Source organism: Carcharodon carcharias, chromosome 11 (genome assembly GCF_017639515.1).
Source record: "Carcharodon carcharias isolate sCarCar2 chromosome 11, sCarCar2.pri, whole genome shotgun sequence".
Taxonomy (NCBI): Eukaryota; Metazoa; Chordata; class Chondrichthyes; order Lamniformes; family Lamnidae; genus Carcharodon; species Carcharodon carcharias.
In genome coordinates, this window is record NC_054477.1 from 40,300,187 (window position 1) to 40,315,792 (window position 15,606).

The 15,606-nt window shown below is 41.0% G+C and overlaps 1 protein-coding gene across 2 annotated transcripts in view; it reads right to left on the bottom strand.

Annotated features, from left to right (window-relative positions):
* nbeaa (neurobeachin a) overlaps nt 1-15,606 on the bottom strand; it is a 1,069,212-nt gene that overhangs the window by 404,122 nt on the left and 649,484 nt on the right. For both annotated transcript variants that reach the window (XM_041199054.1, XM_041199053.1), the window contains exon 38: nt 6,846-6,970. In XM_041199054.1, coding sequence (XP_041054988.1) covers nt 6,846-6,970 — 125 coding nt within the window. The remainder of the gene's footprint in view (nt 1-6,845; nt 6,971-15,606) is intronic.

The following is a 15,606-nucleotide window of genomic DNA, read 5'->3' on the forward strand; positions in this document are numbered from 1 at the left end:
CTGAATCCCCCACTGTCAACATCCTGGGGGGGAGGGGGGGGTGGTTACCATTGACCAGAAACTGAACTGGACTAGCCATATAAATATTGTGGCTACAAGAACAGGTCAGAAGCTAAGAATCCTGCGACAAGTAACTCACACCTCCTGACTCCCCAGAGCCTGTCCAACCTCTACAAGGCACAAGTCAGGAGTGTGTTGGAATACTCCCACTTGCCTGAATGAGTGCAACTCCCACAACACTCAAGAAGCTTGACACCGTCCAGGACAAATCTGCCCGCTTGATTGGCACCGCATCCACAAACATTTACTCCCTCCATCACTGATGCACAGTAGCAGCAGTGTGTACCATCTACAAGATGCACTGTAGGAATTCACCAAGGCTCCTTAGACAGCAGCTTCCAAACCCATGACCACTACCACCTAGAAGGACAAGGGCAGCAGATACAGGGAACACCACCACCTGGAAGTTCTCCTCCAAGTCACTCACCATCCTGACTTGAAAAGGTACCGCTGTTTCTTCACTGCCGCTGGGTCAAAATCCTGGAGTTCTCTTCCTAACATCACATGGACTCCAGCGGTTCAAGAAGGCAGCTCACCACCACCTTCTCAAGGGCAATGAGGGATAGGCAATAAATGCTGGCCCAGCCAGCAAAGCCCACATCTCATGAATGAATTTTTAAAAATCAAGTGGGCTGCTTTGTCCTAAATAGAGTCAAGTTTATTGAGTACTGTTGGAGCCGCACTCATCCAGTGGAGAGTGTTCTATCACATTCCTGACTTGGGTCTTGTAGATGTTGCAATGTCGTGGGCCTGAGATAATCCATAAGGTTAGAAACTGGGATGCTCATTGACCATTGCACAATATTCAGTGAAACTCCTCAAATATTGATGCAGTCCACATGCAGCAAGACCTGGACAACATTCAGATTTGGGCGAATAAGTGGCAAGTAACAACTGTGACACACAAGTGGCAGGCAATGACCATCTCCAACACGAGAGAATCAAACCATCTTCTGTTGACATTCAACAACATTACCATTGCTGAATCCCCCACCAACAACATCCTGGCAGGACACCATTGACCAGAAGTTTAACTGGACCAGCCCTATAAATACTGCGACTACAAGAGCAGGTCAGAGGCTGGGAATTCTGCAGCAAATAACTCACCTCCTGTCAGGAAGATAAAACAATTTTCATTTTGTAACTGGAATTTATTTTAAAGTAGAGTACTAGTGGGATCTGTGTCTATGTGTGTGTGTGACTTAATTGAATTAAAGGCAGCTGGTCCGAAGGATTTTATATAACAGAAGATTAGCTAGGTTTGAAATGTTAGGTAGGTAAACATTGGTATAAAGGGAACGTTTAGATTTTTAAATAAACCAGGCTAGATTGATTTCAAAGGAGGGGTGAAATGTTTCACCCAGCCAGGAGAAGTTAAGAAACAGTGGCCTGAATTTTTCGTCGGTGAGTTGGGGGCGGGGTCCACTCGCTGACGCAAAAATGATGTGGGATGACGTTGGGGGGAACCCCCAACGTCATCCCTCCCCATTTAAATATTCAGGAAGGCAGATGGACAGCACGATCCGCTGTCTGCCAGCCGACCTGTCAATGACCAATTGAGGCCATTGACAGGATAATCAAGGCAACTAAAGGCCCTGCCTATTCAACCTTAAGTTTGGCGGGCAGGCCAGGAGCCTGGCTTTTGAAAAAACATGAAACCTCATCCACTGGCGGGATGAGGTTTCATGTCTGTTTTTAAAAAGGTTAATAAAGCGTTAGTAATATTTATTAACATGTCCCATCTCGTGTGACATTATCACTTGAGGTGGACATGTTATTAATTGTTTTATTATTCTCTTTTTGATATTTACAACACAGTCAGTGATCTCCCTGAGATAGCACTTAGTCTCAGAGGGTTGTGGGGGAATCCCTCCCCCACAGTAAGCGCATAGCGCTTCCTGTTGGGTGGGCCTTAAAATGGCTGCGGGGTCCGTTTCAGCAGTGGCAATCAGCTGCCGCCCGCCACCGAGCCAGTGTGGCCCACCCATCAAGGGCAAAATTCTGCCCAGTATGTTTATTTTTCCCAAAGATTACTGGTAAAATTGGTACTATGAGAGATTTTTATTATTAGAGAGATGAAGTCCAAAGACATTGTGAAACAATGGGAACTTGCATTCAAAGGGAAAAATGTGGATAAAGGAGAGAACCCTGTGTACAAAGAAAGGCATTCTAAGATCTAACAAGTGTGGGAACAAAAAGCTTCCAGCATCTCAGCCTCAGGTTGCTGTCTGCAAAGAACTGAAATTAAGAAAACTCACTTTGAATTGGATTGTTCAGGGTGTCATGTTTCTTTGGGGCTTTTAAAATCTGTGTGTCTTACTGTTGCCTTAATGAAAGTGTAAAGTGTAACTGGGAGTTAGATTAATTCGTGGATTTAGAAGTTATCATAGTAGTAATTTGTAGATCTATGTGTGTGCATAAAATTATTTCTTCTATTCATAAACATTTAATTTAGCTTTGTAAGAAACCTATAAGACGCGGTGGGCTTATTACTATTGAATTCAAGGCATGCATCTCAAAATTTATACAAACTGCAGAACAGTTGTGGCAGTTGTTTCAAATTTCCCCTTGGGATTTGAGCAGCTCAGCATTTACTGTAGACTGTGCCACAACACCTCCCAAGTCGTCAAAGCCTGTCCACCATGTACAATGATAGCACATAGGTCACTGATGAAGCAGTTGAAGATGGTTGGCTCTTGAACAACATCCTGAGGGACTCCTGCAGAGATGCCTTGAGCCTGAGATGATTGGCCTCCAACAACAATCACCTTCCTTTGTGCTCAGTATGACCCGAGCCAGCAGGGAGTCTTCATTGAAATTGAGGAAATGAATTTATTCTTAAAGATCATCTACGTATATGGCCTCCTGCTGAAAGTCCCTCTGCCCTCCTCTCTTCTAGCAGTGTGTCCAGATCTATGTGGCCTCTCTTCATTCTCCCAGTTGTGTTCAACTCCAAGAGAAAGGTCTACGAAGCCATAAATGAACAAAAATGGAATTCAGCATCAGCTGAAATTACTTCCGACAGCACATTCAAATATTTGGCAAATATGGAAAAGCTCCAAAATGTGTGCAATTGCAGCAGCTGCCAGAAGAAATAATCTAGCAACTAACCTGCAAGTAGTCATGAGCCTTTTAAATACTGCTGTCAGGGTGCAGAGGGGAACCTTCATGCCATTTGTTGTTGTGTTGTGTGGCTTGACATTAAAACATGGTATAGGCTGAAGCGTAGTGTTTGAAAATGTCACCATGATGAGGTGGCTCTGCTTGTTGCCAACTATCATTAAGTGTGCATTGCAAATCTCTTCAAGTTCAAGATGGGAACATTTCCTGTTGGAAGTGTGCGTGTGCATCTAAAACACTATTTTCCACCATTAGGTAGCCTCAAGGCACCTAAAAAATGAGTGCTACAGAGCCCAATTTCTCCCAATAGTCTTTTAGTTTTCAGCTGTCCTGTTTAGCTGCATGCTTCCATTAGATGCCTAGAAAAATGCATTCTTGGCCATTTTCTGTATTTTTAAAAATCACTAAATTGGATTTTGAATTGTTTTAACATATAAATATGACTGTTGGCATTTCAGCACTAACTCACAAATTGATGTTGGACCAAGGTGGCATTTGGATCAGTTACATATTGTACAGCATCTTCTGCTTCAACCAAAAATACATCCAAAAGTGATTAGAAAGCTATTTTCCCCCTTATTATTTGAACTCTTAACTCTATCAACTCTTCTAATTTAATTTCTGTCACTCAATTATGATGCTACACTGAGGTCACATTTCCAAGTTGATGCTGCTTCCACAGCACCTGTATTTCCTGGATATCTGGAGATCGACCATATGCTCTATGGTTAGTTGCATAATTAAATGGAGATGAAGGAATCCTCTAATCACTTTGCAGATTTATGTGGGGAAAAGTAGCATAACATATTAGTGGTCCTGCACCATAAATTGATTGATGAATGTTTGAATCCCGGCCTTGTGTGATATTTAAATTCAAGTTTTCCCACAGATGGTGAATTGCTGATCTTGACCAGATCAGCAGGCACAGCATTGAGTAGACTGGGGAGAGGGGAAATCAGCAACGGTTCCACCTTGGGTTGTACCTCCAGTACACCCTTACCAGATGGCAGAGAATGACTGTCAAATACTGAAGTCTTGTGCTGTAACCAAAGTGCCTTTTTAATCAGAACCTTGGATATGCATCCTGGTAGAATAAATGGGGAAACAATGGGGAGATTAAAGATACTTTGGTTAAAAGAAAAAATCATTCACTTCTGAATTTGCAAATACAGAAAGCTAGTTTCATCAATTGCGTTTTTCCCTTTTATAAATTATAAATTTCCCTTTTGCAAATTATTTAATCTAGAAAGACTCAATTTAACTACTGATGGAATTTTAACCCCTCTTGCCTAGTGAGAATGGTGCACCAGATGGGATACAATTTGAAGATTCTATACGTGGCTCCAATCCACTGTGTTCTTGGCCAGCAAATATTTATGACAACAAATCATGCCATCAACAAGGCTTTTGTTAAAGACTGGTGAATGCCTACTTAATATTCAGAAGCTTTGCCCTTTGATGCCAGTGCCAAGACATAATACCACCTTCACATCAGTGGAAGTTTCACAGAACCAGGGCAAAAGGTGCTGGCCAAAATAAGTTTTAAAAAATTACTTCTGTTAGAACTTTCTGCGGGTCAGGACTAGTAACAGTGCTACTCAGTCCCAGCCTTTCTCAACTACCTCCCGAATATTCCTCTCACTGAATGCCAGGGACCATTCCTGAGAGTCCCCATGGAACCCTGTGGCACCCTGCCACCAAATCCTGCTCTTGCCTGTTGGACAGGTAATGAATTTGGCCAGGTGTTGTGCAGGGCTCCGGGAACTTCTACTTAAAAGAGATGGTGCCTGTAAGATTGCAAGGTCCCCATGTTCTCAAACTCTACTGGTGCACTGTCTGCTTTGGCACTTGCAAACTCGGTTCCCACCCCATTTTTAAAATCTGGGCCTACATTTCACTGAAATAAATGAAACAACTAAAAAGTGTATGCCTCCAATTCAAAAATAAAGTTTATTTTTTAAAATCCACAGTAGCTAGTAAGGTTAGTCGAGATTAAGGTGCTTTGGAAAATGCAGGTGTATTGGTGGTTTTATTTGTAAAAGCAATGGTAGCAACCTGGTAGTGCAAAGATTGAAAAATATTTGGGAGTAGGAAACAGGGGATAGATGTTAGCCAAAATATTTACGCGATTCTTTATTGTGGTTCAAATGATCACCAGCAGGGTTTGTTGAATTGCAGCCCCAGTTAAACATTATTATACAATGTTTGTACGAACATTAGTTGGTTTAGGTGCCTAAGTGAATTGTATAAATTGGGTTCTGGGTTACTCAAGTCTCCACAAATTGCTAATTACTGAGGGCTTCACAAACAAGAGCTAAAGTATATTCCTAATAAAAGATTACAGGTTTTGTACAAGATGAGTGCTGCTTACAACTCATTATTAAATATACTCCAACACCGGCGGCAGAATGTACACCAGCAGGCTGAACCGAATCCCTTTCGCTTGACAACCTAAAAATTTTGTTAGCTCAGTACAATCACCATGAGGATGGTAACTTAATAACTCTGGAGATCTTTTCTTTGTCATTTTGAGGCCTTTATAAATATGTATTTTAACTACTCCAATTTAAGTTATAATAGAACAAAATTAACCCAATCTTGAGCAACTCCACATTTCAAAATCATAAATTTCAGTTTCTGAAATTGCACAGAGGTTCTAACCACTATCTCCAGCCTATTTAGGATAAAGTCAATTGGCTGTTATTAATTCAGCAAAGATAAAATTCCATTGAAATATGGAAGAGCAATATAGCCCACAAAGCTTTATATGTAGTAATAAATAAAGATATTGTGGAAAGAAGTTCAAATCACCAGTTTTTTCCACATTAGACCTCAGGATTACACGTCATTATCTATCTCGTTAATTTTTACTGGAAATGCTCCATATGCCTTTTTGATTCAGGTGACTTTTAGTCAACCAGGGAGTTTACCTAAAACAGGTGTTAGGTTCATAAATATGTAAATTGGCGTCCTTTGCCGACTGTAGAAAGCTACTGGTAAAATTCATGCTTAAGTGGGCAGAGTGTCTCCTTAGTTACACTTGTTGAGTGGCCTAACCAGTTGTCCATAAAGGGGCTGGTGGAGAACACTCAAAAAGTACCACCAGGAAATTTGTGCATTTTGTTCCATGTGGTGAGGAGAAACAACAGTGCACCTCCTAGGACTGTTGGCATGTTTCAGCCCTGCCTGTCATTGCCTCCTTGCCTCATCTTAGGCACAATTTTGTCAGTTGTCTACCATAAAAGCCAGCTGATTTCTGTCTTCCTCAACAGATAAGCTGTAGCAGGGACCTCAACTTATTGGTGACATTTAAATGAGGCCAAAAGCTGAATGTGGCTCTGACCTCAAATGACACATCATGGGTGCAGTTCAAATTTCTACCCCTGTTAACTATTTGATGCCAATGTAAAATTCCACATTTCATGTAGTGGATTATCATTGTATTCTTAGCTAAGATACAGTAAATAGTATTGTAGTTATTAAATGATTTGGCAAATGTGCTAAAATAATCTACAAAAAGCAATTAACTCCTGGAAAAGATTTTGCATTATAAATGATTCAACAACTGCATTTTTCCTATTTTATGAAGAGCATATGCCTGTCATTGCAAATTTTCTTTTCTCCTCAGAAATCACTTTGCAGGAAAAACAAGATTAAAAACCAACCGTAGTCTTCCGCAGATTTCAACAGAACTTCAGGATGTATCGATCCAAAGGCATTGCGTATGAACCTGCGGCGACGACGTAAGTCATCTTCCCAGTAGTCCAGGCGCCAAAAATCATGCTGCTGACTGAAAAGACAACACATACAAACATATTCATAATTATTATTAGTATGTTGAAAGAGTCAGCAGGTATTACTCATACTTCTTCAATTAGTTAAAAGGTTTGGATTTAATTTGAAAAACAACACACGTTTTCCCATTATATATTTTAAGAACATAAGACTGAAAGCTATACAGTGATGTAGTATAGAATATATGGAGCATTTCTTCCCATTTACATTAAGTACACTTTGCAAAAAATGGATACTTTCAGTTGCAAATTTGAAAGCAAATTTAACAAAAAGGCATCAATGGTTTTGGAGGGTTAATCCCGATAAAACTCAACTGATATACTGTTTTCCTACTTCCACATTTTGATATATATTCAATTCTCATTCATATAAAATTTCAACAAAAATGGTTTTTTGAATTTATTTTGTGACAATAGAGAAGTATTAACAAACTGAACTACCCTGATTCACAAAGCAGCACAAACTGCCATCCACATAAATCAGAGCAAGACTATTAGCAAATACAGCATCAAATTACATTTATAAATGGCACAGCTTGCCTCCTTTTACAGGGTTTTTTAACAAGGCTTGTAAATCATGCAATGGGACCTCAAACCAAACAGCATGCAATTTAATGACTATAGTCCCTCTGCAGACTGAACTTGGAACTATAAAATATTGCTTTACTTGAGGTTGCAGAAACACGATTAAAATAATGTGTTGAAATATTCATTGAAATGATTCCCACAGGCAAAAAGCAACCTGAGAAAATTGCAATTTTATTCATTATTAATAAAGCTGAATTAGAGCTCAAAAAGTTCTAGCATGTGGTAATTGTCTGGATAAATTATTATTACAACATCAGTGAAGGTCTTGCACAATTTTATAGTTCTCAATTAAATCTCCTCTCAGCTTCCTCTGTTTCAAAAAAAAACAATGCTAGCCTATTCAATCTTTCCTCATAGCTAAAATTCTCCATTCTCTAATTCCTGGAAACATCTACATAAATCTCCTCTGTACACTCTCTAGTGTGATCACATCCTTCCTGTAATACTGTGACCAGAACTGAACTCTAACCGTACTCTAGCTATGGCCTAACCAATGTTTTATACTGTCCTAACATAACTTCCCGATTCTTCTATATAATACCTTGGCTAATAAAGGCAAGTATCCTGTATGCCTTTTTAACCACTTATATACCTGTTCTGCTACCTTTAGTGATCTGTTGACACGCACTCCAAGGTCCTCTGTTCCTCTACACTTCTCATTATTCTTGCATTTATTGTGTATTCCCTTGCTTGTTCTCTTTAAATCCATTACCTCACACTCTTGTGTTAAATTAAGGCACATTTTTCTGTTGCTGGTCAACCTCATGGTTACTATACATTAAAAATGTTGGAATATATTTGGTTAATGTTCATATTAATTATTTATAAAAATGTATTAAATATTTCTTCGACAAGTAGGTTTCCAGTGGTGTCGCTTATGGCGAGATGGACGATATGCTGCCATGTACAATATATTATATAAATTGCATTTACAATAACCCATAACACTGCTTACTAAGAGACATAAAGTATGACAACTAAAGTATGACAGGAAATAACTGTGGTGCTTCTGGGAGTGCACATTATACACAAGACTTTTAACACATTTCAAAGATATAGCAAAATATCTCCTGTTACTCACGGATAGAGTGTGTCACTCCTTGAAATACGTAAACTAGGTTGACACTGCTGAAAGTGACATCCTTCAAAGGGGACATTAAAACAAAGTTCAGTCTGCACGCTCTGATGGATGTTAAACTATCCCGTTATACTTCTGAATAAAAGTAGGAAGATTTCCTTTTGGCCTGTCTAACATTCCTCTCTCAACCAAGCCACCCAAAAAAATATAGGTTGACTGGTTATTTACTTCACTGACATTGGTTCTACACTACTTGGTTGCCTCTCAATGCTCACAGAGCAACTACAAATCTGCCATACCATTAGAAAACTCTTGGTGACCATGCAAGGTCGACCGGCTAGCTGGGACAGATCAAAGTGGAATCGCAAAAGGGCAGTGCCATTTAAAGGGATCAAAGAGGGAAAACAGTGGACAACAGTGTGACTGACCATGTTGAAAGGTGCAAGGAATAATAAAGCACCAAAGTTTTAATCACTGAGGAGACTGTTGGATATTTGGGAAAGGCAGAAGCCAGATCAAAAGGATTGAAACAAGCAATTCCATGAGGTGAGTATACAACTGGAAGCTATGTTCGAGGACCTTGGATAAGAGGAGGTTAATGGTTGGGTGATATTTGGAGGGGGCACATGGGTCAAGGATGGATTTTTTGAGGAGGAGTGGTGATGGGGGTTTTGAAAGGAACAGGGATAGTGCCTGAACAAGGAAAGGCATTTATAATATCTGTAATTACTGGAGGCAGTAAAGGTAGTTGAGAGATTAGAAGTCAAGTGGGGTGAGGGTCAAGGGGCAGGAGGTAGCTTTTATTCAAGAGATTAGCTGGGGGATGTTTGAAAAAATGAAAAAGATGCGAAGTGACAGAGATTGGAGTCAGGATGGATCAGGAGTTGGAAGCTATTCATCTTAGGAGTTGTGAAAAATGAGATGGCATCTATGGCAACTGTCTGGGTAGTCTTATTCTCACAGCATTTGAGAAGATTGGAAGGGATAAAGGCAGAGGATTCAAGAAGATAGTTTAAAATAGGGAACAGAAATAGGATCCCTTACAGCACAGAGTCAGCTTGTCTTGCCTTTGCTGTCTCTTTTGAAAGAGCTATCCTATTTAGACACGCAACCCATAATTCTTCAATTGAGTTCTCTTCAAATCCAGTTAGAACAGCCTTTGAAATTTCCTATGAAATCTGATTCCACTGTTTTTTCAGGTTGTACGCACCAAATCTTAACCAATCCTTCTGGGAGGAAAAAAAGTCCTCACTTCCTCTCTAGTTCTTTTGCCAATTATTTTAAATTGATGAATTCTGGTTACTGATACTCTTCCCAGAGAAACAGCTTCACCCTACTTGCTCCTTCAAAACCCCATATAATTTTGAAAATCTCTATAAGGTCTCCCCTTAATCTTCTTGGCTCTTGGGAGAACAATCCCAGCTTCTCTAAGCTCTCCAAATAACTGAAAACTCTCATCCCTGGTAAACTTCCATTGCACTCTTTCCAAGGGCACTCAAAATTGTACACAATACCCCAGCTGAGGCCTAACCAGTGATTTGCAAAGGTTTAGCATGACTTCCTTGATTTTGTATTCAATACCCCAAATTACCAAAGTCAAATGCCCCATATGCTTTCTTAACTAACTTATCAACTTGCCCTACCACCTTCAAGGATTTGCGAATATGCACCGCCAGGTCCTTCTGCTTTGCAATCCCTCAAAATAGTGAAATTTGCTTTTGTCGTATAGCATGAGGAATGATTGGAGGATTTCACTGTGGAGAGGGAAGTGCAGGACTTCTTGGCCATAACTTCTGAGCTCCAGCGCAGTGTAACTGGGGGGTATACCAAGTTGCGCTGGGGAACCCCCACCAGAGGTTCCCAAGTAAGGATTTCACGGCAATTGCCCAGGAAGAACAAACTTACAATGGGCAATTGCCGTGCACTGGGAGCCATATAAAAATGTGATCTAAACCGCAAATTTTGGAAGGTTCCAACTGTGTTACTGTCAGGAAGATATAATATTTCTCATAATGTTATTGGAATTTATTGTAAAATAATGGTATGTGTCTGTGTGTGTACGTGTGTGAGAGACTTAATTGCATGAAAGGCAGCTGGTCTGAAGGCTTTGATGTTTTAGGAGATGGGGTAGGTTTGAAATGTTAAGCAGGTAAACATAGGTGTAAAAGGACATTTGCATTTTTAAATTAACCAAGCTAGACTGTTTTCAAAGGAGGAGTGAAATGTGTCACTTAGTCAGGTGAAGTTTAGAAACAGTGTGTTTATTTTTCCCAAAGATTACTGGTAAAACTTAGTGCTATAAGAGATTTTTATTATCAGAAAGATAAAGTCCAAAGACATAGTGAAACAATGGGAATTTGCATTCAAAGGGGAAAATATGTATAAAGAAGTGAAGGCTATGTGTAAGGGTAGGCATTTTTAAGAGCTAATAAGTGTGAAAAGCCTTCAGCACCTATGCCTCATGATGCTGATTTCAAAGAACTGAAGTTAAGAAAACTCGTTTTGAATTTGACTGGTTCGAGGTATTGTGTGTCACCTTGCCTGGGTATTTTAAAATCTATGAGCCTTACTGTTGCCTTAACAAATGTGTAACTGGGATTCAGATTAAGTAGGGGGTTTAGAAGTTATCATAGCAGTAACTTATAGATCTGTGTGTTTAAAATCATTTCTCTTACTAATAAATGTTTAATGTAGTATTGTAAAAACCTATAAGCATTGGTGGTCTTATTACTACTGAGTTCAAGGCACCCATCTCAAACTATATACAAATTGCTAAACATGTTGTGGCAGCTGCTTCAAGCTTCCCATTGAGATTTGAACAACTCAGCATTTACCATCGGCTGTGCCATAACAGTTGCATCAATAGTTACCCAACAAAAGAAAGAAGAATTAAAACCACTTCTAGTTTTGGAGTAACTATTGTACAGGCCCACACTCATCCCCCAGGGGGCTACTGCCACCCGTTAAACTCCCCCCCCACCTCCCCCCCACCACCCCCAATCCTTCCCACCCCACGGGACTCTTTCCCCTCACTCACACCCCAGCAGGGGACTCCCCGACCCTCCAACTACTACGTCCCATCCCCCAAATACTACACCCAGGGGATTCTTCCACCCCACCTCCATAGGAACTGCCTCTCCAAAGCCCATCTGCTGACCTCCACGAAACCCCCCCCAACACAACCAAGGCCCAAATTCTGACCTCCCCTTCCCCTCCAAGGCTCGACTCATGACCTCCCCCTCACCCTGGCCAGGCTCGCCTTCTCTCTTCTCCCCCACCAAATCCCAACTTCCGAATGCAGCTCCCCACCCCGTGGCCAGGTCCGACTGCTGACCTCCCTCCCCGGGCCTGGCCTGACTCCCCTCGACCCAGCAGACCCCACTCCCCTCCTCCTCGTGCCCCCCCGCCTCCACCACACCATTGCCAGGCCAGACTCCCCTCTCTCTCCCCCACTCCCTGGCCAGGCTCAACTGCTGACCTCCCCAACCCCACAGATTAGAACCTCCCCCCCTTTCCCCACCCCCCACCCCCACAAATCCTACCCACTTACTTTATATACTTACTTTCTCCCCGGTTTGTCAAAGACCTTTAAACTGGGCTGGACCTTTAAACTTATTTGGTTTACGGCAGCTAGAGCCGTATAAAAGGGGGGCATGGTTTACCCACCTTTGACTGAGCTACTCTCAACTGTAGGCCCCGGGAGCGAGCCGCACTGCACAGATCCTGCCCAGCCTGAGTCGGAAGGTTAGGTGAGATAGGATCGCCTGGACTTCCAGGTAAGTACTTTTGAGCAGAGTGGCAATCCAGCTCAATTGTCACTCCATCAGAAGTTACGGCCCCTTAATATGAATTAGGCTAATTTGGTGCTGGATGACAAGATCAGTGCTCGGCTGGTGCACTCAAGTCTGCAGCTCTGAAATTTATGGATGCAAAGGTGAAAACTCTACTTGAGGAATGATGGGGATTGGACAGATCATTGAAAGCAGAAATGAAGAACTGAAGAACTGTTTAGCAGGTCAACTGTATCTTGATGGCTGGATACCAGAGGGAGACAAGTTAGAGATTGAACTGGTCAGGTAGCTGCAACACAGTTTTGTTCCAGGGTTGAAGAGATGGAGATAGGTAGAGGGTTGTGGATGGTAAAGGGATGTAAGGAAGTCAGAGGCAGACATATCAGTGATTGAGTTCCTGGAAGTAGTGAAGACTAGAAAGATGACAATGATACCTGGGTTAACATGATGGTATTTGGTGAAGTTAGTGTGAAGGCTAAGATTAAAGGGGTACAGTAGGGCAGTTATTTATTTAGTGTGTGCGTAGTCACAGAACCAAGCAATAGCTGAGCACCAATAAAAATGGTTGTGTTCTCTCCTCACTGCCAAAGGCCCCAAACACTCCTTTCAGGTGAAGCAGCGTTTTACTTGTACTTCTTTCAATTTAGTCTACTGTATTCACTGCTCACATTATGGTCTCCTCGACATTGGGAAGACCAATCAGAGACTGGGTGACTGCTTTGCGAAATACCTCCGCCCAATCTGCAAACACGACCCTGACCTTCCAGTTGCTTGCTATTTTAATTCACCAACTTGCTTCCTTGCTATCATTTCTGTCCTCAGCCTGCTGCAATGTTCCAGTGAAGTCCAACCTTTTCTTCTGTAGAAGCTAAATGGTACAATTTTAATGGAGGTGCAAGAACAGGGGGACAGTGAATGAATACAACCAAATCAAAATACAGGGCCTTCACACCTAAAGCATTACCCGCTCTTACCTGGTCTGACCTACATGTGACTCCAGACCCACAGCAATGTGGTTGACTCTTAAATGCCCTCTGAAGAAGGGTAATCAGGGTAATAAATGCAGGCTTAGCCAGCAATGATCACATTCCATGAATAAAAAAAATAAACTTTCACCATTTTTTTTAGTTAAACCCTTCAGTAGCTACTGGGTGCTGCCAATGTCAAATGCTCTACCACAAAAATACTGCAAAGTTTGAGGCACAGGTACACACAACTGCCTGAAGAACATTAAGCCTTATACCTCTGCACATGAACTGAACTATCAGTCTCTTGCACTTCTTTATGCCCCAAATTGTGACCATTTACATAGTTGCCACTGCCTGTCTCCCATAAATTTCCCTTCTCCTCCACCCAACTGAAACCTCAATTATCCCATTCTGATGTTTCTTTATCAACACATTCATTGCATCCAAAAGGAGCCTAATAAGTGCTCCTTTTAGCTCTTCCTATCTCACTGCCTGCCTGCCCAAATTAACTCCATCAGTCCCCAGCTCCCTCAAGAACACTACTGTCACATGCCCTTCAAGTAATCTACCTTCACCCTTCCACTCTCTCCAACTACCATATTAACTTCAATCTTCCCTTCCTTCCCAAGTCCAAGAAGACAATATCATCATATAACCCTTTCAGCATTCTAAAAGGCCTGTTCCCGCTCCAATACCATGGTCCACTCCTCATTCACCCCTAACATCTGTCCTTTTCCTACGGCACCTTTTCATGCAAGATCTGCCCTTATACTTTCTCCTCTCTACTGTAAGGCCACAAACACTTCTTCCAAGTGAAACAGTGATTTACTCATATTTCTTTCAATGTAGAATACTGTATTCGCTGCTCACAATGTGGTGTCCTTCACATTGGGGAGACCAAATGCAGACTGGGCGACCGCTTTGCAGAACATCATAGTCCACAGGCATAACCCTGAGCTTCCTTCCTTCGCCTGACATTTCAATTCTCCAACTTGCTCCCACTTTGATCTTTCTGTCCTTGTCGTGCTGCAATGTTCCAATGAAGATCAATGCTTGCTTGAGGAATGATACCTCAGTTTTTGACCAGGTACTTCATGGCCTTCTGGATTCAGCATTGAGTTCAACAATTTTAGATCATAACCTCTCTCAAATGGCCTACCAAGCTATTCAGTTCAAAGGGAATTAAGGATGGGCGACCAATGTTTATTTGCCAGTGACACCCACATACTTGGCCAGAATAAAGAAAAAGCCTCTGTCCCCATTTTTTAAATGTTTCTTTGCTGGTTTGGTTTTTTCTTGTATCTTTCTTAATCACTTTACATTTGGATGGCTGCTATACTGCCAAAAACATACCATTTACACACTGTCATGAAAATGTAATAATTCTCACAATATTATTGTGATATAATGTAAAGGTAGGATAATAGCGGGGTTTGGATAGTTTATGTGTATGTATGTAGGACTTAATTGAATTAGAGACAGCTAGTCTGGAAGTTTTGAGTCATCAAAAAGAAGCTACGTTTGAAATGCTAAATACATAAACATGGCTGATGTTTTAGAATGTGAGGTGCAAGGAAAATTTGCAATTTTAGATAAATTAGGTTAGTTTAAATTTGAAAGAGATGGTACAATGTTACACCTAGCCAGTAGAAGCTAAGCCAAACAGTATGTTCATTTTTCCCAAAGGTTACTGATAAAATTAGGATCATAAAGAGATTTATATTATGAGAAAGGTAACATTCCAAAGACCATATCGGTACAATGGAATTTACATTAAAAAGGGAGAAACATGTATAAAGCAGATGAGGCTGTGTGTCAGAGGACAAGGCATTCTAAAATCTAATACAAGTGTAAAAAGCCTCCAGCCTCTGTGCATAAAGTTGCTGTCGATAGGAAACGAAGCTGAGAAACCTTACTTTGAATTCTACTGTCCAGTGTAACATTGCCTGGATCTGTTTAAACCTATTTGTTTTTTTTACTGTTGCCTTAATGGGGGTGTAACTGGGAGCCAGATTAATTAGGGGTTTTAGGAGTTACTATAGTATTAATTTGTAGATCTATGCATATGCTTGAAATCTTTTCTTTTCTTAATAAATGTTTCATTTAGTTTTCTAAAAACCTCTGAAGTCATGGTAGTCTTATTACTTCTGAATTCAGGGCACACATCTCGAAATAAAATACAAATTGCAAAACAGTTGTGACCTCGT